At 30.4% G+C, this 23,607-nt stretch overlaps 1 protein-coding gene across 2 annotated transcripts in view; it reads left to right on the top strand.

Annotated features, from left to right (window-relative positions):
* Positions 1-3,158: 3,158 nt before the first annotated feature.
* The window catches only part of LOC134693447 (calsyntenin-1-like), a 51,411-nt gene continuing 30,962 nt past the window's right edge, over positions 3,159-23,607 (top strand). For both annotated transcript variants that reach the window (XM_063554275.1, XM_063554274.1), the window contains exons 1-2: positions 3,159-3,348; positions 8,850-8,999. In XM_063554275.1, coding sequence (XP_063410345.1) covers positions 3,282-3,348; positions 8,850-8,999 — 217 coding nt within the window. In that variant the 5' untranslated portion in view covers positions 3,159-3,281. The remainder of the gene's footprint in view (positions 3,349-8,849; positions 9,000-23,607) is intronic.

Below are 23,607 nucleotides of genomic sequence, written 5' to 3'. Positions count from 1 at the left end.
ATAAAATCAACATGAAATAATAAATTATTGTAATAAATTTACACAATATTCTCATATTTTGTTTACTTTAATAAATAGATATTTGTCGTTGACGCTTAACGTTCAGGGACAAATATTTCAATCATACTAAGAAATAAAATACGATATAACAATTAGCATAAACAAGAATGATTCTTGTGTGTTTAACGTTAAGTGACATATTTTTCATGCATGATCAGGAAGAATTGCTTTTTTAACATTAATATAATATATGAAGGTGCTGCAATAGTGGTTGACCAAGATAAAAGCTGGTAAATTCGGAAGGCCAGTTGAACAAGAATGTGTCCAAAGTACACGGATGTCCCACTCGGGTTTTCATTTTCCATGTTAATTTGGCCTTCAAAGTAAAAAGATCAACCAAAAGGGAACACGTGTACTAAGTTTCAAGTTGATTGGACTTTAACTTCATCGAAAACTACCTTGACCAAAAACTTGAACCTGAAACTCACCCACTTTTAATTTCTATGTTCAGTGGACCATGAAAATTGGGTCAAAAGTCTAACTTGGTTTAAAAATAAGAAAGATCATATCATAAGGAACATGTGTACTAAGTTTCAAGTTGATCAGACTCCAGATTCATCAAAAACTACCTTGACCAAAAACTTTAACTGAAGTGGGACGAACGGACGGACGAACAGACGGGCGGACGAACGAACGGAAGGACGCAGAAAACACAATGCCCCTACACTATCGTAGGTGGGGCATAAAATATCGTATGCTGTGAAATGGATGGACATTTTGTTCTGCAATTCTACCGACCCGCAAAGAGTTGTTGCAACTTCAACGTGCAGAGAGTGCCACATCTAAGTCTTCAGTCTAACCAGACTTGTCTACGATGTAATACGTACATGTCGTAGAGTCAAACAAACGTCGGCAGGTTTGTTATTGTCGATAAGAAGATTCAATATCAAAAGCGATTACATATCTATACCCCGTCACACTGATGACAATTATCAATTCCTATTTTCGGCTTTGAGAAATTTGTTTCTAGTGACGGTAAATCAAGAAAAGCGCTTCGGACTTATGCAATGAAAAAGCCATTTTCGGTTTGATTATTCGACATGTAGAACGACAATAACATGCGGGGCCTGGTGATTCGGTGAACCCCTCTAGATTTTATATCAATTTCAACAGTAAAATATATTTCGTTTTTAAAATAAAAGTCGTAGACATTATTTCGAGAAATAGTTATATATGTCAGATCTTGTGACTGTTTTTAAAGACATTTATGGGTATTCTATGCATCTGTACTATAACTTTCTATTTTATTTTCTATACTTATAAATAAGAAAGGATAAAAGTTATGTAGATATTTACTTTGATGTGTATGTGCTATATGTTTTATTGTGTGCAAAATCGTCCATTCACGTACGTATATGTAACCTTAAATAAATAAATGAAAATAGCAGGCTTTTGTTTAAAAGCAAAACAGCTTAGAATATCATGATAGGAACAATGAGCTAAAATTAAATAACGCTGTGGTAAAGGAGTCGACAATGAGACCATAACAGGTATATCTAAAAAGGTTCCTGATGTCACAAGATGGTTTTTTTGTTCCTCAACTTCCCCACTTGAAGCTCTATTTTCACTACTCATGCAATATTTATATTTATTGAATAGTAATGATAAAGATAGAAATTGTATGCTTACATGTTATTGTTTTAAAGACTGGCCATGGTTATGGGCATACGATACGTACAGTTACAGGGGAGGTGATGACGTTGCTAACGTAAAATGTTATTTTCGCGACGTCAAACTATGACATATCGAGAAAAGATGCTTTTTTTCGACTGATTTTTATTATTCAAACTGATTTCATTTGAAAACGAGTGCATGAACCCCCAATTTTAAAAACGACATTTTGTTTCATTTTGTAGGGAGATTATGTGAACCAAATGTTATAAAACTGTAACGTTAAATAGTGCATTTTTTTTTAATTCTGATAAATGACCATTAATTTTGGTAAATATGCGTAATTTCTGAAGAAAAAATGCATAAGTTTTTAGGATACTAATAAAATACAGAAATTACTAATTATTTAACAAAAAAACAATTTTGTGTGTTTATCTTTTAAAACGAAACAAAAAATATTGCTTTTTTTCGAAAGAGAAAATACGGCGACAAATCAGAATGACATTGAGCAAATTTACAAAATTTCGACCTAATTTTTAACTCAAAATGTAGCACATGAAGGATTTTTTTTTATGACATATTGATTTAATCAGACAAAAAATAGCCTTTATGGAAGTTTTCCGATTCGTTTCCTCTTTGAAGATGGGGACTTGCAAAAAAAAAGAAGAGGAAACTGTGTGTGACACCAGAGACATGTATACTAAATGTATTTATATGTCTCTGGTGTCACCCAGGTCCCCTAAATGAAAGAAGATGACAAGTTTCTTATACACAAATTACATATATTTGCATGTCCGGGCCAAGCTGTAAGATGTGTTTTTGTTCATCAACTTCCCCACTTGAAGCTCTATTTCCACTAATGATGCAATATTTAAATTTATTGAAAAGTAATGATAAAGATAGAAGGGTGGTAAGACACAGTGAATATAAATGTTTTTGGTTTTATAGCCGGTTTACGGGTTTTAGAAAAGTTTCCTAGATTCGTGATTATAAAAGGAGGCCAATTATTGTTTTAACATTTACTCTATTATTGTCTAGTTTTTTCTAATGTTTGTCACGTTTTGTCTATGTTTTTCAGTGCTCATGATCACCAACATTGGTTTTTGTTTGTTTTGCAAATAATGAATTATTATAGACATTGTATAGCATAATTGGTACAAGTTCACAATTTTATATATACTTAATGAACTGTAAAATTAAACAAAAAAATATATGTCAAATTAATGCAATACATTTTACAACACATTTGGTTTTTTTTCTAAAATCAGAGAAAAAAAATAGCTTTCAAATACAAAATTATTTTTTAATCAATAATTTTTTCACAATTAATTTCTTCCAGTTAATTTTTTTTGCAGTCATATCTTCCATTCTATAAACTATTAAAAAAAGACACACAATTTTAATTGGTTCCTGAAGATCTACCGAAAGAGGAAATTTTTACGGTAAACTCCATGGAGAATTTTCACCTGGTCGATAACCGGAAATACACAAATGACGTCAGGCATTAGCATAAACACAAACCTAGCCAGCCATTTTACCATAACTTGAGGACGATCTGTGTGACAATTTATAGTTTTATTGGAATACTTTAAATACATGAAGGCTTAAAAATGATACGAAGGACATATTTATATTTATTGTGTTTATTTTTAACAGAATACGTTATTTGTATGTCTGGTAAGTATATAATTTAGCTTCGTATTTCACGAACAGGTGCTTGATTATATATTTGTATTTATATATATATTTTTAATCAATTAAGAAAATAGTTTGCTTTCTTAAGAAAAATCCATGTTTTCACTAATTATAATCATTTCAAGCATTTTCAAATAAGACCGGCTAAAGATTATAAAAAAGGGTACAAACCAACATTTGGTATTTATTGACATTGTGCACATAATTTTCTCCAAGTGAAAGATAATTCAGGTGCATATTATATATATATTAATTGGGTCTCAGTCAATATTAACATTGAAATTGTACAAGAGAAGAGCACAATAAAATAATAATTAGCCAACCAAAAAAATAAGAATATGAAAATAAAAAACCCTCACCTAAAAATACATTGTAACTGTAAATTCTGTAATTTTGACTCACATGCTGGTTTCTTATCTTTAAAACACAAAATTTATTACATCATATCCCCTTAATTTTTTCCTTTTGCCAGTTTTGGTCTATAAAATGAATAATAATTGATCTGAAAGGCATTATTTCAGGCATGCATGACACAGTCAAAGTTCGATATAGATGTACATGCAGGTAGTGGCCAAAAAAATCATCAGCATCTTTTTGTGGTAGTTAACGTTATCCTACATCTTTTAAAAATAAAAAAACAAGGACTGACAGGGTTCTTACTCAGTTCATTTACAGGTCACATAGCAATTAAAAATTAAACATGTTATCTACGTGTACCTTGTTCTTTTGGTCATTATTTCATTTAAAAATATATAAGTTTTTAATATTTTCCCATACAAGAATGGACCACCAAAATGAAAACTACATTTGTTAAACAAAACAACCCTCAACATGCTCAAGATCCCACTCAAAGAAAATGTTTCTAAATAATTCTTGTACGAAAAATAAGTACTTGTACATAAAAAAAAGAAGATGTGGTATGATTGTCAATGTGACAACTATCCACAAAAGACCAAAATGACACAAACGTTAACAACTATACATGTAGGTCACCGTACGGCCTTCAACAATGAGCAAAGCCCATACCGCATATCAGCTTTAAAAGGCCCAGATACATGTAGGACAATGTAAAACAATTCAAACGAGAAAACTAACGGCCTTATTTATGTAAAAAAATGAATGAAAAACAAATATGTAACACATAAACAAACGACAACCAATGAATTACAGACTCCTGACTTGGGACAGGCACATGCATAAGTAATGTGGTGTACATTTGTACATGTACATATACAGTAATGTATGACAATGGGTAAAATACTTTAATCTTAAAAAAAGGAAAGAGTTTGTGAAAAACATTATCAGGGATTATTGTACATGCCCATGATGGTGTATTGAGTATAACTAGGTTGTCACTCACCAATGTTTTATAAAATTATTTTTTTTAGATGTTTCTTACAAGGCATATTCATGATAGTCCATGATCATTGCATTGATTAACATTTGAACCCTTCTGCATCAAATACATTTTTTTGGTACATGACAATGATGATATTATACAAATGTACATGTATAAATAACACATACTGTAGCTGATACATGTACATGTAGCTGTGATAGAGCAGATTATAATGTTAATTGATTTGAGCACTTCTAAAATACATGTACATTGTACTGTAGTTTGAGCGCTGACCTTTGGCCCTGAAAGATACATTTTTGTACATGTACAACATGTACATTGCTATAATGTGCATTTTAGTTTTCAAGAATCAGTTTTAGCTATTGTTAGTCCCAAATCAGGTTAGAGATTACAATGTACAAGATGTATAAAATGCTTTCAATGTTTACAAATCAATTACTTTGCAATATTGAGGCTATACGTATAGGCTATAAATCATAAAAACTATTACAATTTATAGATTTAAGCAGTATAATAGAAAAAAGACCAGATTCTAAAAGCTTACAAATTAAATAATTTTTGCAGGTCGTCCATAAATCAAGTCCATATATTTTTGTTTTGTTTTACAAGATAAATCTCTTCCATTTACATATTCAATGGTAGATTGTGTCCTACCCTCTGTTCTCATAATTGAGTTCAATCTCCTGAATAATCCATCATAATAGCTCTATAGGAATTTGTGATTAAATTTGTATGTTATTATTGGACGTCATCTTGGGGATATAGTGTTTAGGACTGTGTATTGATCCTGTCTGTATGTGACCATTGGTTTATTTCGCTTCAGAGAAAAATTACATTATTTCAGCTGAATAGTAAAGAATTAATATCATTACCATTATTAGTTGTTAAAGAGGTAACTCACTAAGTGGAAAGAAATATTTGTACATTTTTGTTTGTATTGATGAAAAAAACATTGCTGCTGTTCATTTGCTGTTTGTAAACAGAATAACTTTGTTATGATATTTCATTAGGGGAAGCCATCCAGTATTATTTGATAATGATTGTTTGTTGTTTGGTCTTAGTGTCCACAATATTGAATGTCATCATGTGGTCATGGTAACATCATTACTTTAGAATTTAATTTCTGTGCTGTATTTTATATATATTTAGTAATTTCTTATTCTACATGGATTTTGGTTTTAGGGTTGATTGTAAATTAAGAGAGAGGCAAAGTACAATGACACAGGGTTTACATGTATATGAATATAATGTTAAAAGAAAGTCTAACACAATTATGTTGTATTTATGAAATAAATTACAAAACAGCTAAAACAATTATATTATCTCCCCTTTATAATGTTTGTAATTGGTATTGTCTAAATTAATTTATATCATGTGTTATAAACATGATGAAGTTATTGCTGTCATTACAGCATGTTTCCATGTCAATGTTTACAATGTTTGACAGTTTCTGTTTTGTGTTTGAACTTTCCTCTCATGAACTAAATTCAGGTTTGTTGAAGTGTTGAAATTCTTTGAATTCCTTCCTACAGTATACATTTACATTTATAGTTTTGGCACGATACTATTGTTGCACCAGTTGTCAGTTCATTAGCGTAAACATTTTTGCATATATTTTACATGTACAAATTGCATTTAAATGAAGCGCTCTTATAATTTGATCTAATATTTATATCAAACATTCTTAATAGTCAGAAAATATGGTGGTCAGCAAACGTCAAAAGCAGAAGCACTAAGAAGGTCCTCATATGCATTAATTATGAAAATTATAATATGAATGTTCTTGCATTGAAATTACAAATAACCCCCTTCACAGCCTCATTTGGCCACTAAGAATGTACCAATGTATATTACATGTAGGCAGGTACATGTACAATACAGTCTCTTAAATGTCTTAATCAGATATTTACATCAGTATAGCTGAGAGGATATATGACAGACAACAGTACCACCTTTACCCCAAGCTAGATCACAGTATTGTTGAATGAGTACACCTGTAAAATTAACGTCTTTTGTGTTTAAGTCAAGTGTACGTTTCATACAAATGTTGGTAATATGTTACAAGTTAAAGATTGATTAAGAGTTAGGTATTAATATTTTGGTAGTTATGATTTATGTGGGCACCCCCTGTCAAAGATTTATATCTCATATTCTATTGTACTATAACAAGGACTTTGGGTTCATATTTTTAGGATAATATAAATAACCAGATTTTTTAAACAGATGCACTTTAGACTGTTTAAAATTTGACTCAAGCAGTACAATGCAAATTTTCTGGTAATTAGGTTTTAAGAATATTAGGATATATATCTTTTCATACTATTAAAAATGCTATATACAATTGAATATTGTCTGGGTAAATTACGGCCTATGAACATGATGAAATTTGTAGTTAATATGCATTTATAGTGTTGTTTCTTTAGATTTTTAGTTTACAGGCAGTCCCCAAGACTTTTACCTTTTTACAATTGCAATTAATGTATGGTACTGATAAGCAATTTTATATATGACCGCAATTTTTTGTGTGCATATTACATGTATAATATTAAATGCTATCATGTCGTTGTCATAATCGTCCAAAGACACATTAAGTTTCCAGACAATAACATTAGTTTTAGTGAATGGATCTCTATAAATTTTTACATGAAGATTCAATAAAAAGGGGGCCCCAAGTTTATTCTGGTCAATATCAATTAAGACAATTTTCAAGCAGTGGAAGGGAGGTAATTCAAAAATATATAACATACATTTGTACAATGTTGGGTATGCTCAGATATACCTCCTTTATACCTATACCTCTTTAAAATTATGTATAATGGAATGTCAGATTTTGGATTAATTGCAAAAAAAGGGGGGTGGTAGTAATTTTTTCCCCAAAGTTCTCATATTCCATATGTTTGGAAAATTTGAAGAAGAAATCTTTAATTTCACAATATTGTGTAAAATCTTGACATTTGTTTTATGTCAGAAACTCATAATATCAAAAATTTGATCGCAATCCAAATTCAGAGCTGTATCAAGCTTGAATGTTGTGTCCATACTTGACAAAATTGTTCAGGGTTCGACATCTGCTGTCGTATAAAGCTGCGCCCTGCAGAGCACCTGGTTTTTGTTTGAATTTTAAATAAGGTATTCATATAATATATAGAAAAAATATCACAAACGGGAAAAGTACCTGTTAGCATGAGAGATAATATCTCTCATGCTAACAGCTATAGGTACTTAAATGAAACCACCAAATTATTGTCATAAATAAAATATAAAGACATTTTGGTTAGGAAATGTTAGAGGCAGATGTTTTCTTACCAAAAGCCACCTACAATGTATTATGTAACTCTCTGTACATGTAGTTTTGTTAAACCATCATAACCACAAAACTTGCATTACAATTCACATGTATAGTCATCAGTAATTAATTCACAATCAACATGTACTCAGTAACTAGAATAAAATAATATATATTCCTAGGTTTTTATTTAAAAAAATGAACACAGCTGACACAACCGTAACCATATTATTTGCAAATCTTCTTATTCTTATTTTGTACTTGACTTGTACACGAATCTAGCCTTAATTGTAAGATAAGAACAAATGAACAAGTAGTACAAACACTGTTGCATTTTAAAAGTGCTCTAAAAAAGCACTTACACCAAATGTATGTTATCATTGAGTCCTCTTCAAGTAACATGAGTAACTATTGTTATATATAAAAGATCAAGAAAAGTACAGAAAGGTTCTGATACATGTAGTAAAATCTGAAGGGCAATTCAAAGAGTTAGACTGCAGCTGATATCTAAAAATAAAAACAAGTGTCTTGAAACTGAACCCAATACTAGGACTGAACTTTTCTACTTAAATACATGCAAATTGCCAATGTATGGCATGTATGGTATTTTGTAATTTTATGACAATTTCAGTAGGCCAAAAGAATAGATACAGAAAATGTGTATGGAATGATGCCCCTATTAACAAACATCATGTCCTCTTGCAAATTAGTAGTAGTTTAAGCAATTTAGTTAATACATGTATTTCTGCAATGCTACAGTCCACTGTACATGTATATATTATAATCATTCATGTTAATTTTGATTGCTTTAATAAATATATAATCTTTTTATTTCAGAACCTAATATCCATGATCCTGTAATTGTATCTCGAATAAAGAACAAGCGAGGTGTTCCTGTGTTCCGTGGAACGATTTTAGAAAATGAAAGTTCAGTTCAGTTGGATCAGCCGTTACAGGCTACTGATGCTGATGAAATGGGTGGAGCAAGTAAGTTATATATATCTTTTCCTAAAGCAAATACTTTGAAAATTGAAAAATATCCTTTGACCATGTTGACATTACAATTGAATAAGGAATCAGATCCCCTGGGCCCTGACACACATACATGTACATGTCCACGTGAACCTCTAGAACTGAAGGGAGCACACTAATCTCCTGTTTAAGGGTCTTGTGAGTCCCAGCTTTCTGTTGAAGAGAGAGAAAAGATCATGACTTAAATTATCCAATCTCCTGATAGTTTCCCAGTCCATCACATGAGAATGAAAAGATATCTACGGACCAGTTTACTATTTCAATGGGCTTAGCACTGTAGGTACATGTATGTATAGTTCCTCAATTTCATATCACACAACTGGCACTTTAACAGACAGACAAAACAATGGATGCAACAATATTTTTTAATGAACAGTAATGATGTGTTATTTGTATTTTAATTGACACATTCTTGCCTTTAACACAAGTGATAGAAATGCATTGAAATCTTGCCAAGTGACTTTTTCTTCATTGATTATGCAGTCTCTGTATAGAATATAACTTCAATTTAATATGGTCAGAATTTTGAGCTATTCCAGATCCTTTTCCATATCCATGCATATAAAACAGATTTTTTTCATTTATGAAATATTACTCAAATTAACAATGAAATTAATATCAAGATAATATGGGGAATTAAACCTTAAATTGGGTTTAGTCTAATATAAACTGTTTGATATATATGTAGAAATGTACTGTGTTGCATAATTTTTGGATTAAGAGCTGTAGATAGACGAGGGTAAATGTTATTGGTAAATATTTACACAGGGATTAACTACATGTAATAATAGATAACATTTATCTACTGGATTAGATTATCAAACATATGCCTCACAGTCTGAACATAATGATTTTATGCACACAAAATGTAAACAAGTGCAGAAATGCATGTACAAATTACAATTTATGGCTTTATTGATTGAACATCTTAAGATTAAAAAAAAGAACTGCACCTACATGTAGATTTGAAATATTTTACAAAAGATTAGATTTACATGTAGTTGTAAATTTGTAAACGTTATGTACAGACAAATTGACTACCAAGTATCCAGGTAAAACAGAAAGTAAATACCTTGATTTGTAAATTCAAAGACAAACAGGTGTTCCTGTGTTAAAGGAATGCAGACATATTTTGTAAAATGATTAAGTCGTAAATCATTAATTTGTCACTAAGTCTTGTATATTTCAAAAGAGAATTTAAAGAAATATAATGAACTAATTGTGGAGAGAAGTACAGATTTTTCATTGACATTTATCAATTCATAGTTTGAATGGTTTATAACCTAAAAAGTTAAAGTTAATAAATGTACCTTGCTGCGCTGGAAAATCATTTTGCAAAAATTACTTTCTCTGTTAGAAAGATTGGTTTGAATGGTGTTAAATGTGTAACCTAAAAAGATCAACTTAATAATTGTACCTTGCTGTGCTGGAAAAACATTTAACAAAAATGACTTTCTGTTAGAAAACAAAGATTATCATATCCATTAGATTTTGATTGATAACTTTTTGATACTTCTGTACCTGTTAAATAAAGAAGGAGGATATTGTTGATTATGTGTAACTAATTCAGATAAACATCCCATAAATGGCTTCCCTGTCTGACAACCACAGATAAAAGTTTTAAGCTCTTCCTCTATAAAATACTGTTTCATTTATTGAATCCGTACATAATCATACGTGTAACTACATACGCCTACTAGTAAATCACTGAACTAAAAGGATTACATATGTTTGGTATGACTGCATTTGTATAACAACATGTCACCTATCCTGGAAATTTTTCTATAAATGGATGGTACCAAAACTTATTTGGTTAAAAACTTCCAACTTAGTTAAGTCAATGAACCTTAGACTTCAGAGACTTAGGCTAGACTAGTACTCTTTGATACCTTTCTTTTTGGCAATGAAAAAAATACCATTTTTGAGGTACATGTATGTTCTTCAACTGAGAATTTCGTCACTTATGTGTTGCTTTATGAAGTCGTTTAGAGAGGTTCCCTAGGCCTGTATCTCTGTACTTTCGAGTTCATTAAATGTCTTTGAGATTATCATTATATGCATGACAAACTAGAAATAAAGTTTGTGCTTTATATACTCTGGGAACAGTATATCATGTATATCTATTATTGTTTAAATATACTTTATCACTTTTTTAGTCTTTTGGAAAATGTTGTTTGTGCTGTATTAGTTTAGACCCTTCTACAACGAAATTTGTTTTACATGCACACGTATAAAAATTGCGGTTTTTATCCAACGCCTTTATAGGTTTGAACGTAGTTTTCAATTTAGACTTGTTAATATATTAATATATATTAATATATTAATATATACTGTAAACCAACTTATTTTCGCGGATACTTTATTTTGCGTTTTACCCTCTCTTGACCACTTCGCGGCTATTTAATTTCGCGATTATCTGATTTCCTTATCAATGAAGTTTATTAAGAAAAGATCAAAGATTGACATATTCGCGTTATTTTTCTACTCGCGAAAGTCGCGAAAATAAATAGCTCGCGAAAATAAGTTGGTTTACAGTATATGTTCTTGATGTACCTAATCACAATTCCCTAATGATGGTAATGCTGATCATCAATTATAAAACTTATATAAATCTTAAATTTGCAGAATAATTTGTGCAATATAATAAATACAACATGAACCCCTTGCCTGACATGGGGAGGAAGTGGCGATACCTGATGTTCACTAAGACCAAAGTTTTTGACAGAAACACATGAAATCAAAAGTGGTCTGTTAATTGTGTTTATTCTGAACTTTTGACTCTTCAGTTATAAAATAGTTTGTTTTTGGTAGTTTTTGAAAACTTAGATATTTACATAAATACATAAATGAAAATCACATCACAGCTCATGTATGGATGAAAGAGTTAAAGTTGTAGTTATTTGTAACTTGCATGGTCACCATGGTGTCTTTAAAATGTATGATCCTGCATTGCTTTGTGACTTGGACATGTTTCTTGGAATTTAATCATATCAACAAGACATCAATTTATGTCAAAATCAATTTGCCTCCTGGCTACATTGTACAAGTACAACACTTGCTGAGATGAAAATGTCCTAACTGAAGTGTATGGATGGGGCTTTAAAGAAAAGATGTTACAGGTAAAAAGTGCTGAAGAAAGGCAAAAAAATAATAATTAATTAAAGAATAGAGTAAAATTGGCTCAAAAGATTAAGAATAATTTAATGCTAATGTATAAAGAAAAGAGATGAACTGTAAAAATATAAAGATAAGAGAAAATTGACCTTAAAATTAAAGAATACAGAATTGAAGGATGCCGAATATAGACCCCCTTACAGTCATTGACAATACCGTTGAGAAGTTTTGTAAAATAACAAGAGAATCTTATTATAAACAAATAGATTTCATTTTGCCTGAAGAAGTTGAAACTGACAGTCAATGACATTTATTTGAATGAAAGAAGGAGAATGAAAGATTTAAGAACAGTGACATGTTAAACCAAACAATTAGTCATCGTCCTATACACAAAGGTTGTAACTTGTAATGTCAATGTATCACAGTACATATGGATGGTTCTCTGTCAATGTCCCAATGACAGATCATATATTTCAAATTTGAAAAAAAGAAAAGAAACCTATTTATATCTATTCTACAGCAATTTAAAAGTTAAATTGATTATTATGAACATAGAATTTCCATTATGAGATGACATGTTTTAAGGCTTGTATTTTTATGTTAATGTTTACAGTGTGTTAGTTTATAAGCAAAGAAAGGGATTTGTCCATTTAAAAATAAGGACACATGTAAAATTGCAAATGAAACAAATATTAACCAATGCAATGTTCTTACATGTATTAGAAAACAGCTCTCTCACAAGTAAAACAAAACCATAACTGTAAAATGTCAGGGCATGCAGCTATACACTACAAGTATGGGGACACATTCCATAGCATACACACAGCAGGAGGAACAAACCCTGAAATCAATATCATACCTACCAACTGTCACTATTTTTTGGGGGATTTCCCCCATGAAGGCTCCCAAATGGAAATTTTGAAAGAGCAATTTTGTCCATAATTTAAAGCAAAACAATCAATTCAACCATAGGTATAGCATTGTTAAAACATGAAGAAGCTAATAAACATCATTAAAATCAATTTGAATGCTACTTTAAAGGTTTTGTAGGACTATGACAGCCATCTTGAACGTAAAATCCCAATGCGCATTTTGAAATGTTGGCAGCAGTGGCGGAACCAGCACTTTCCATAAGGGGGGGGGGGCTCCAGTCATGCTTCATTGATTCCCTATATAAGTAACCAAATTTTACCCAGGAAAGGGGGGGACACAGCCACCCCCCCCCTCTCTCTCCTGGATCTGCCTATAAGCAGGTATGCTCAATATTAGAATAAAGAGATGTGGTTTGATTGCAATTGAAGCAACTTCCAGAAATGTTATTGTTAATAGACAGCTTTCACACAAGCAACAAAGCTATAAAATATAAGGGCAAACAACCCTATACTACAATCAAACTTAAGGTACACATTCTCTAGCATATATACTGCACTAGCAACAAACCCTGAAATCAATATAAGAATAATGTCTTAAAGGAGATGTGATATGATTGTTAATATTTCATTCAAAAATTATATAATCTTAATTCCATTTGGCGACTGTAAATGCACAATAACTATATATTTAATTAATATTTATGCAGAAAGTGGGCATGGTGTTGATTACATTTGATTTTTAGTAACAAAAATTATTTAACATTTATGTACTAATAGAATTTTCCATAGCTTAATTATTCTGGCATTTTGTAAGTCGTGACAGATTTGCAATAATAAACACATGCATTAATGTTCGATAGCACACGATTTTTAGTCATGATTGGAATGGATAGTTTAATAAAGATTATCACCAAGACTGCATAAATATTTTATCATTGCTGAAATTATATACACTTGCTATGGATAATCACTTTTCTGTGTGATCATGTTATCATTTATGAGGATTATTAGATTAGTTAATGATTGTCTTTTGTTTTATAAACAATGACATTTATGATATATCAGATTGTCTGTAAATTAGACAAGGCTATTGTGAAGCTCTGCAGACTGTCTGTAACAACATGGTGAATATGACAACGGGAGAGTGTAGCTCAGGCCAAAAAAATTAAACGTTCTTTTCTATCTACATGTTCATGTACCAGTATATAACAATAATTGACCCAACCAAATTGATTTAATTGTGAACATGTGTTCCTTATTTTTTCTCTCCTGCCGAACATTATGTAACAGATAAGATAAGATAAGATATTTTTATTTCCAATTATGGGCCCCAAAGGGCATAAACATTACAACATCAATAATTTTTTCATAATACAATACAAACAATGAGATAATAAAAAAAAAAAAAGTTAAACGAGAACTATTTAAGTTCTTAAAGAATACGTAGATAAAGAATCTATAGTATGTTTTTTTTTTAATACTAATGCATTTTATTGCAAGTGTGGTTGATATAGATAACAAACAAGCAGCCCAAAAAGAAAAAAAGAAAAATAGATATCCACATATGTATAGCACACAAAAAGTTGGATCAATTAAATATATAATAATTAGCCAAAAAGAAAGTAGAAATTAAACATGTCCATGACTCATCCTGTGTCAGCAGCAAATAGGAAAGCATTATGGTTTCCTAAAGGCAGCTGACACCAGGGGGCGATACCTTATGGGCCATAGGCATGTAAAATGTGTGTAAATGTCTCTTTCCTACCTGTATCAAAAGCAAACAAGGAAGCATCATAGGTAACTTGAATGCAGTTGATACCAGGGGACGATGCCTCAAGGATATAAGAGAACATTTGAATAAATAATATATCTTAACAATTATTTTTTTTTCTTTCATATAACAGGCTATTATTTCAACTTGAAATTTTTTTTACTGATGAAATTTGCATATTTTCTTGTGCTTGAAATTTTAATAAATTTCATGTTTATTATGTATTATAATGTTTTGAGGGTTGCATTGCAACTTTTGCATGTGTAATGTGTTGTCATTGATTTTTCTCCCACTGGATGCTGTTTTACTTCTGTATGTCTGTGTATCAGTGTCTCTCCTGATAAAATAAGGAGATGTGGTATTATATGATATATATGATTGCCAATGAGACAACTGTCCATCAGAGACCAAATGAATAAAATATGAGCAAGACCCATTCTGAATACCAATCCAGCAATCCTACAAAAGGCCTTAACATAACAGTATAATATGTAAAACAATCCAATTGCCTGAATTATGTACAAAAAATACTTAGTATGTAGACTAATTATTAAGACAAACAGGAAAGAAAGCCAAAGAAAATAGCTTGTGCTATGAAGATGAAACAGTGAACATAAAAATTCTTCTTTAGAAGTGTGTCAAATGCATTGTTTTTTTAATTTAGTGCACTTTTTATAGCAATTACAAATAGTACAAAATCGAAATCAAATCTGAAGGGAATTTGTCTGTTTTAATTGATGGTTTAATTGTTATGCAATGTTTAATGATTTGATGTACTTCACAGTAATAGAAATCGTGCTGAAGTTTTATATAGAGTATTCCCAAAACTGTTTTACAAAGTAATATGTATGATTGAACTTATTTGTTTTTGGTTTTATATAATTCAAATGGAATTTGTTTCTATGGGAACTAAGTTTGAGAGAAAAATCAAGACGCATATTGATGTTTTTTCATGGTAAATCTGAAGTAATCACTGTGAGGGTCAATGTTTGAAGCCAAAAAATATGTTTTTTTTCTAAAAAGGATTATTAAAAACCCCTAAAAATAGTGTTGAAATACAACTTTGAAATTTGTTGTCTTAGTTCATATGTAATACTTGACATTATATCTAGTAGATAGTTAGTCAAGTAAGGCTTTCGTCATTATGATTTGTTGGTTTTAGTAGTAACAAAAAATGTTATTGTAAATAAAGATTGGGTCCTCAGGGAAATTCTTACTTGCAGAAGAAGCAAAAGTATGCTATTTAAAGTAAACTGATTATCAGGATTCTCTCTGGTCACTCTGACTCCTCCACCAATAAGAACAGGCTGACTTGATATAGCCAAGAGATCTGGAGCTGAAAGTGGCATAAAATATCAACAATCAATCAATCGAGTGCTTATAAATAGGATCTTCGATTCCTTGTATAAATAACTTGTGTGATAAAACTGAATGCATATATGTTATGATAACTTTTCATTCTGCTGTAAGTAGGTCTTTCTTCAATGTCTACTTGTGAATTCTTTAAAAAGCAACAATAGAACTCAACACAAGGCAAAGAAGAGCTTTAATCGATTTGGAAAAGAGATCTTCAATAAACCACCTCATAAAATGTAAAAAAATGCAAATCGGATTTAATCATGAAAGGCTCAGTTTCATCATCAAGCAATTCTTCAGGACTAAATATGGCTTAGAAAATCGTAAGCACTTCACATCTGAAAATTGGATGTGTTAATTGTTTTCTTTGATAAAGTTCCATGATGGTATTCTGAAATGTCAAAGGCATCGAGCGGGAAAAAAATACCTGCTGGCACTTAATTGAACTAGCAATCCAGTAGTGAAAAGCCTTTTGTAATCTCAGTGCATAGAAAATATGTACAGTTGTCAAATTATTGGTTGGTAGGAAATATTACATCAATATTTAATAGTCTTATATTGCCAGATTTGCAGTAAGTTGCTAAAGGCAAAAGCGCATTTAAATTATAAAGTACATTTGTGATTTAAATGAAATTCTATTGTCTCGAAACAATAATATTCAACATTATTTAAGTACAGTTATTAAATTATTTTCCTATTTCAGCAATCTGAAATGTGAAAAAATAAAATGAAATTGTCATAGTACAAAACATACATGGACTTCATTCAATGGACTTATTGAAGTTTTCTTTTACTCTTAAATCTGTGCACTCATTCTAAATATCATTGCTTTAATAAGATCATAGCTATCACATGGTTTATGTACTTATCTTGAAGGGTTGCCGCAAAAGGAATAAAGATATTTCAATGATGTTTGTAAAAAAATTGAATTAGCAGTTTTCTTTGGAGATGAGAATGATTTTGAAATCAGTGTATAAGTTGATTGCAATTTGGGAATTCACATTTAATTTCAACTACAAATAAACCAGAAAGTGAATTAAAGCTGTGCATGGCAACATATATATTGAGTTTTGAAATTTGAATAAGATTTAAAACCTGTTGACATACAATGTTCAATACTGTATAAATTGTAAGTAAATTGACAACAAAAAGTAACAGAACTGATTTAATCTTAAATCAAGAGAAAATATTTATGCAGACCAATCTTAAAGGTCTGTCATAGGCATGGCCAGACTTTATTTGACCTTGAGATTATTTGACAAGACCTGGCCTCAAGGTCATAAAACTTTCGAGCATATTATTGTACTTAGACTCCAAAATTAACCAATGAAATTGCTGGATTTCATGTTTCGAGCATGATTTTTGTGCTCAGAGCACTCAGCAGAGTTTTATGCCTTCAAGGCTTGGTTAGTCAAAATAGTAGTATCCTAGCTATTACAACATTAACCTTGGTTAGTCAAAATAGTAGTATCCTAGCTAATACAACATTAACCTTGGTTAGTCAAAATAGTAGTATCCTAGCTAATACAACATTAACCTTGGTTAGTCAAAATAGTAGTATCCTAGCTAATACAACATTAACCTTGGTTAGTCAAAATAGTAGTATCCTAGCTAATACAACATTAACCCTGGTTAATGGCTAAAGTGTAAACATTTTTTTTGTAAGATTGATCTCTTTAGCCCTTACTTGAGTTGTTGAAGAAAAATGATGTATTCATAAATGTAAGATCCAATATACAGTCATTTGTGTTTTTTCTATATTTTGCAAAAGTGCTGTATTATCCCTCACAAAAATTACTTAGTAACATTAAATACTTTTATACTTTTATTAAAAAATCATGGCTGTGTGGGGTTTGGCTCATTTATAGTTGCTATAACTGCTATGCATTCAGTGTTGGTGAACTGTGATGTCTTGTTGGCAATTATTCACATCTGCTTATTTTTGTAACACTGCATGTTACATAACTGTAAAAATTGGCCATATTAAGTTCATGCTGTAACTAAATGCCTCTATATTTTGTTTTCAAACAGTTCTTCTTATAGAAACATGCAAAGAAGTCATTACTTTCCATGTTATATATTGATTGTTACATCATTAAAAGATAGTTATAAAATATCAAAAAAGACTGGTAGTTTTATTACCTTATTCAAAATTCAGTTTAAAGTACTAGCATCACTACAAGACTTCATTAAAAGTCTTGGAACCTCTATCTGGTCTCTAAAGAATTATTGACTTATTCCGAATCGTCAGATAGACATGCAATCCCCATTCATCAGAGTTATTAATAATTAAAGCTTTATTATATAGGTTTGATTGTTTGCAAGGAAATTCTGATGAGAATAATATTACATGCAATTTATCATGAAGTGTTAATGGAGAATATTCCTTTTCTGTGGATCCTGATATTATGTAAGAAATAAAAAAAAAATCAATTTAATAAGGAGATGTGGTATAATTGCCAAATTTCAAATGATTTGGATGGTTGCAATTGGTATAAGGGAACGGTACATCCTTCAACAATGAGAAAGTTCCTTTTATACATTGTAGAGTTAATTCATTTATCAATTTATTTACTGTACGAATGTTAAAAAATACAAGTATTATTTCTATTGAAAAGATCAAAGTCTTTTTATTTAACAATACTTAATTTCATTTGACATTTAATGTAAGGTTGACTGTTATTATACTATAATTTCATCAAAGAGTATTTGTTTTCATTCAATCACACAAAAGTTTAAAAAGATTATTTTACAGTTTACAAATTTTTTAACAATCTTCAATACAAAATGTAATTTTTGTCAAGGTAAATATAATAGTCTTGTGAAAAAGAATATCGCTTCCATTATTTAAATATATGTGTAACCATTCAAGCTTTTATTCACTCTCAGACTGAATAAAATGTATGAGTAATTACTTTATATCACATACATGTACTTTGACCTTTAATGGTTTTCTATTACAAATTGTGACTACCGGTACAGACTGTTGTCTCATTGGCATGCCACATCTTCTTATATCTACATAACCATAGGAAATCCAAATTATTTAATTGTGTCCTGTAAAGTTCATATTTGTGATGAATTAAATCAGGGTCTTTATGATAGAGGGTGGTTAATGCCCTTAACCGTCAGTCGTCAAACGGTCATTTTCAGCCACCGTTAGCATCAAATTGGTTAAAATTTTACCATGATTCTTCAAAACAACCTTATCCTGATTCGTCAGAGGTCTCATAAAATTATTGTTACCAATATTTTTGGGAAAAAAATAGCGTGAATTGTCAAATTCAGCTGATTTTTTTATTCTTTAAAAGAAATTGTACACTTTATTGTCATGCACTAAAAATTACTGTTAACGTCATTTGGTAAGAATTTTTACCATTATACATCATGAAGGTACCCCCCATTACTACCCTTATAATAGGGTTAAATCAGGTGGTGACTCACAGAGTGAGGTTCTCTGATAGTTATTGGGTCTCAATCAAGTTGGTGATTCACCCTAGACGTTCATTCAATTTAGCAAACAGGCCCTGAGATGTGTAACTATCTCTAAAAGGCCATCATGTATACTGTGTAAACTGTGTTAATTTAAACCAAAAGTGAGCACAAGTACATGTTAAAAAGGGAATATAAATTTCAAAACCAAAAATTCAAAATAGGATCTTTCGTTGTGTAAGTAAAAATTGTTGTTTAAGGGCAGCTCACTCAGCTCAGAAGCTAAGCCCCTGGGAGAAGTCATTTAAAATTTGCTCTGTGCTCGGAGCACAAAAAACATGCTTGAAACATGAAATTCAGCTTTTTGATTGATCGATTTTAGAGTATGAGTACAAAAAACAGACTCGAAAGTTTTATGACTTCAAGCCCTGTGTTGGTCACACCGCTTAGTGGTTTTGGCTGCTTTCTACTCTTTTGTTTGAATTTTGTCTAAGACATATTCCTTATTTTCATTCTCTTACAAGGTCATGACTGTATGGATTTTTATATGCACTACTGCACAGATCTATTTAAGTTCTTTCATTTAATTAGTCTTGACAATTTTAACTTCTCTGAGAATTCTTTCAATGCAGCACTAACATGACTTATTTGATGAGAATAATTCGAAAGATGTCATGAAGCGTCATGGTAACAACAGTCAATATGAAAATTCAAACAGCATTTAAAAAAAATATGAAATATAACTTCAAACTTAATAATATTATATAAGATTTCTTCAAATTTATTCCGCACTTCATTGTTGGTTCAATATGAAAATCTTGTCATTATAATTGATAGATTTAATTACAGATTTGTGGAAATTATGAAAAACTGTCAGATTTCAAATAGATCTTGTATCTTGATTACATTTAAAATGAATTCTGATGAAATTAAAATGAATTTCAATTTGCTGCTAACAGATTTCTGATCAGTATTCAAGCTCATTGATAAATGGAAGGAAAAGGAAATTTTATTTTTAGCAAGATTTCCTGTCTATTTGTCAGATATTTGTGATTAAATGACTGCTCATTAGTTGGGGAATTTGTATCGAACTTAACTGAATCTGAAAATCTTTCAACTTCAATGAATAAAATTGACGCTAATGGCTGATGCAGTTAGAATACAAAATGTTTAAATGTTAAAAAGAACAAAATGGTTGAATGATAAAAAAAAAAGACAATGTTAAAATTTTGATTAGAACACAATGTTTAAAAGAACCAAATGTTTAAATATTTAAATGAAGATAATATTAAAATGTTAGAACACAATGTTAAAAAGAACAAAATGTTTAAATGTTTAAAAGAAGACAATGTTTATAGTTATACCACAATGTTACAAATAACAAATTTGTTAAATGTTTTAAAGAAGACCATGTTAAAATGTTTATTCAAAGACAAAGTTAAAAAGAACAAAATGTTTGTCATTCTGGAAGATTATTTGAGTTGTCACAAGTTTTGAAACAAGCATCAACACAGTCATGCAGAACTCAACTTTTTGTTTATGTTCAATTTTTTAAAACAAATAAAAATGGCTGACAGACAAAACTAGTCATTATAACTAATGTTTTTGTTTGTATTTTTGCATATTTTTGTCTAATTTTATAGTTTGACCAAATTTGTACTCAGTAAATCAGAACAGGCTAGACAGAATTGTTTACAAATCTTTGAAAAAAAGTCAAGCTTACTGTTTTAATAGGTAGTTACACATGTTTCACTGCTATTCTTAATTGATAAGTTTCTCTAAAGTGCCAGTTAAGCATAATAACTTACGTACATCTTTACTGGTAATTTGCATACTGGGTAAATTTATTGGAACACTGTCATTATTGTTAAAAGCTTTTTGTTGTAATTCTTTATATCTTTCAGTCTCTCTCAGGTTAATTTGTGGAAATCTTTTGGTCATGTGTAGCTTCCGTATATTGTTCTAATGTTAAGCATCCAATAAAGACGGATCACATGCACAAAGAATTTACCGATAATGTTAAAGTTAAGATCGAACATATTAATTGTAAGGAAGTGATGTTGGAATTCAACAGAAAATGTCATGGTTTGCACTTGAATATCTTAGAAAGGCCAAGCACAAACAAATATAAGTTTAAAAGTTTTAGTTTAATAAAAATCTATAAAGTTTGGTAATATGTAGGAATAACAGAAACTGCAGATGCAGATCCAGCCATTTTTAAAAGGGGGTTCCTAAACCAGGACAAAAGGGGTCCGGGGTACACAGATATGTCCCCATTCAAATGCATTGATTGTAAAAAAAAGAGGGGAGTCTTAAAACTCTGAAGTGCCCAATGATCCACCACTGAACGGTATGCCATACCTGAATTTTACTACCCTGACTGATGCACATTTTGACAGTTAATTTCTTTTATTTGGTTCTGGAGGCCAAACAATTGGGAAAATATTTTAGAAAGGCTATATTCATTGAAATTGATTTAATTGACATTTGAACAGGAAATAATGTTGAAGAGTCTTAGTTGATGAAATACAATTGAGTTTACATTGATTGATATATTGATCCTTCTAATGTCCAAAGGGATACCATTGATCTAGAGGGCAATTTTAATTAAAATAGCCAGAGCAAAAAGTCATTATTTTATAATTTAAACTGGAAAAGGTGGTGTCTATGTAACAAAGGCCACTTATTGACCCCAAACAAAGTTTAAATAATGACCTTCATGAACACAAAAAAAGTATTTGTGGTTTATATTGATTGAAATTATTTAATCATAAAGTATACTTCTTCTCTTAAAACCCTTTGAGTTGCATATATATATATATCCTGAGTGACAAAATTTTATTTCATAGATATTCAGGACAAGCAGTATTTATGTTAAAGTCATATTTATTTAATTCCTCTGTTATAATTGCAAAGACAGTTTGAATAATGACTTTTTGCATCATCATTTTGAAATTGATTTTTTCATTAAGAAAAAGCCATTATACACAGGTAGATGATTGTTTCAGATATTTTAATTCTGTGATCTTTCTAATGTTATATCTGGAAAAAAAGAGAATAAACTGATCCAATGATCAATAGGTCGTCTTGCTTTTGAAAAAAATAGATGTTTTCGTACGAAATTGACAACGAAGATAAAGGACGTCATTATCGATTAATATTGATCTTGTAAAACACATTAACCATCTTATTCTCTTACTCCAGGAGATAGCAAATTCCTTTAAGGTCTTAAGTTGTTTAAGATAATAAAACAATATTTTGATATTTAGACTGTTGACATTTTAAACATGAAATCTATGACTATTTTGCTAAGTCTTATTGGTCTGTTGTCACCTCCAGCTATAAAACGATGTAGAATCAACAGATCAAGAATTACGGCAATAATTCAACATAGCATAAGGAAGTCTCAAGGAAGACATAGGACACATGATCATTTAGGGAATTGTTTGTTGTAAGGATGTCATTATGTTTGAAAATATGACAGAAGTTCCTAAGCTATAGTTTTATCTTTTGTAAACACATTGTTATATAGATTTTTCTAACCAAATTGATTGAAGGTTTTGAGGGTTCACTGTCATGTCAAGTCTTTTTTCAAAAATATAGATTGGAATAAATAAATCTATGTACAAATGTATTACTTTACCATGTAAAATGAAGTTTTATGTGAAAAGTGAAAACAAGTAATTGTAATGTTTATTTATTTTTCTTGAAGGTTGCCTTCTTAATCTGTAGAAAACCTTAATAAATGTTTAACACTTTAACAGAGACCAGTGGAAAAAAAAAAAACTTCGTAAAAAAAATCTTTATTTAACGTCTGAATAAAATGACCTTAAACAAACATCCACTGAGGCAGAATCTTGTGAAGGGTGCCTAACCCCCAGTTGTGCTACATATATGATTAATGTATAGTCTTTAAACAAATCCTACTCAAAAGTTGCAGAGTGGGATCTTAGACCTTAGCAAATGGAAAGTGCTTACATGGGCTTTGCCTGTTGCCCAATCCAATTCAATTCATATG

The sequence above is a fragment of the Mytilus trossulus genome, chromosome 12, assembly GCF_036588685.1.
Source record: "Mytilus trossulus isolate FHL-02 chromosome 12, PNRI_Mtr1.1.1.hap1, whole genome shotgun sequence".
In the NCBI taxonomy this organism is placed as follows: domain Eukaryota; kingdom Metazoa; phylum Mollusca; class Bivalvia; order Mytilida; family Mytilidae; genus Mytilus; species Mytilus trossulus.
The sequence above is the reverse complement of the archived record's forward strand: the minus strand, read 5'-3'. Positions and strand labels throughout refer to the sequence as shown.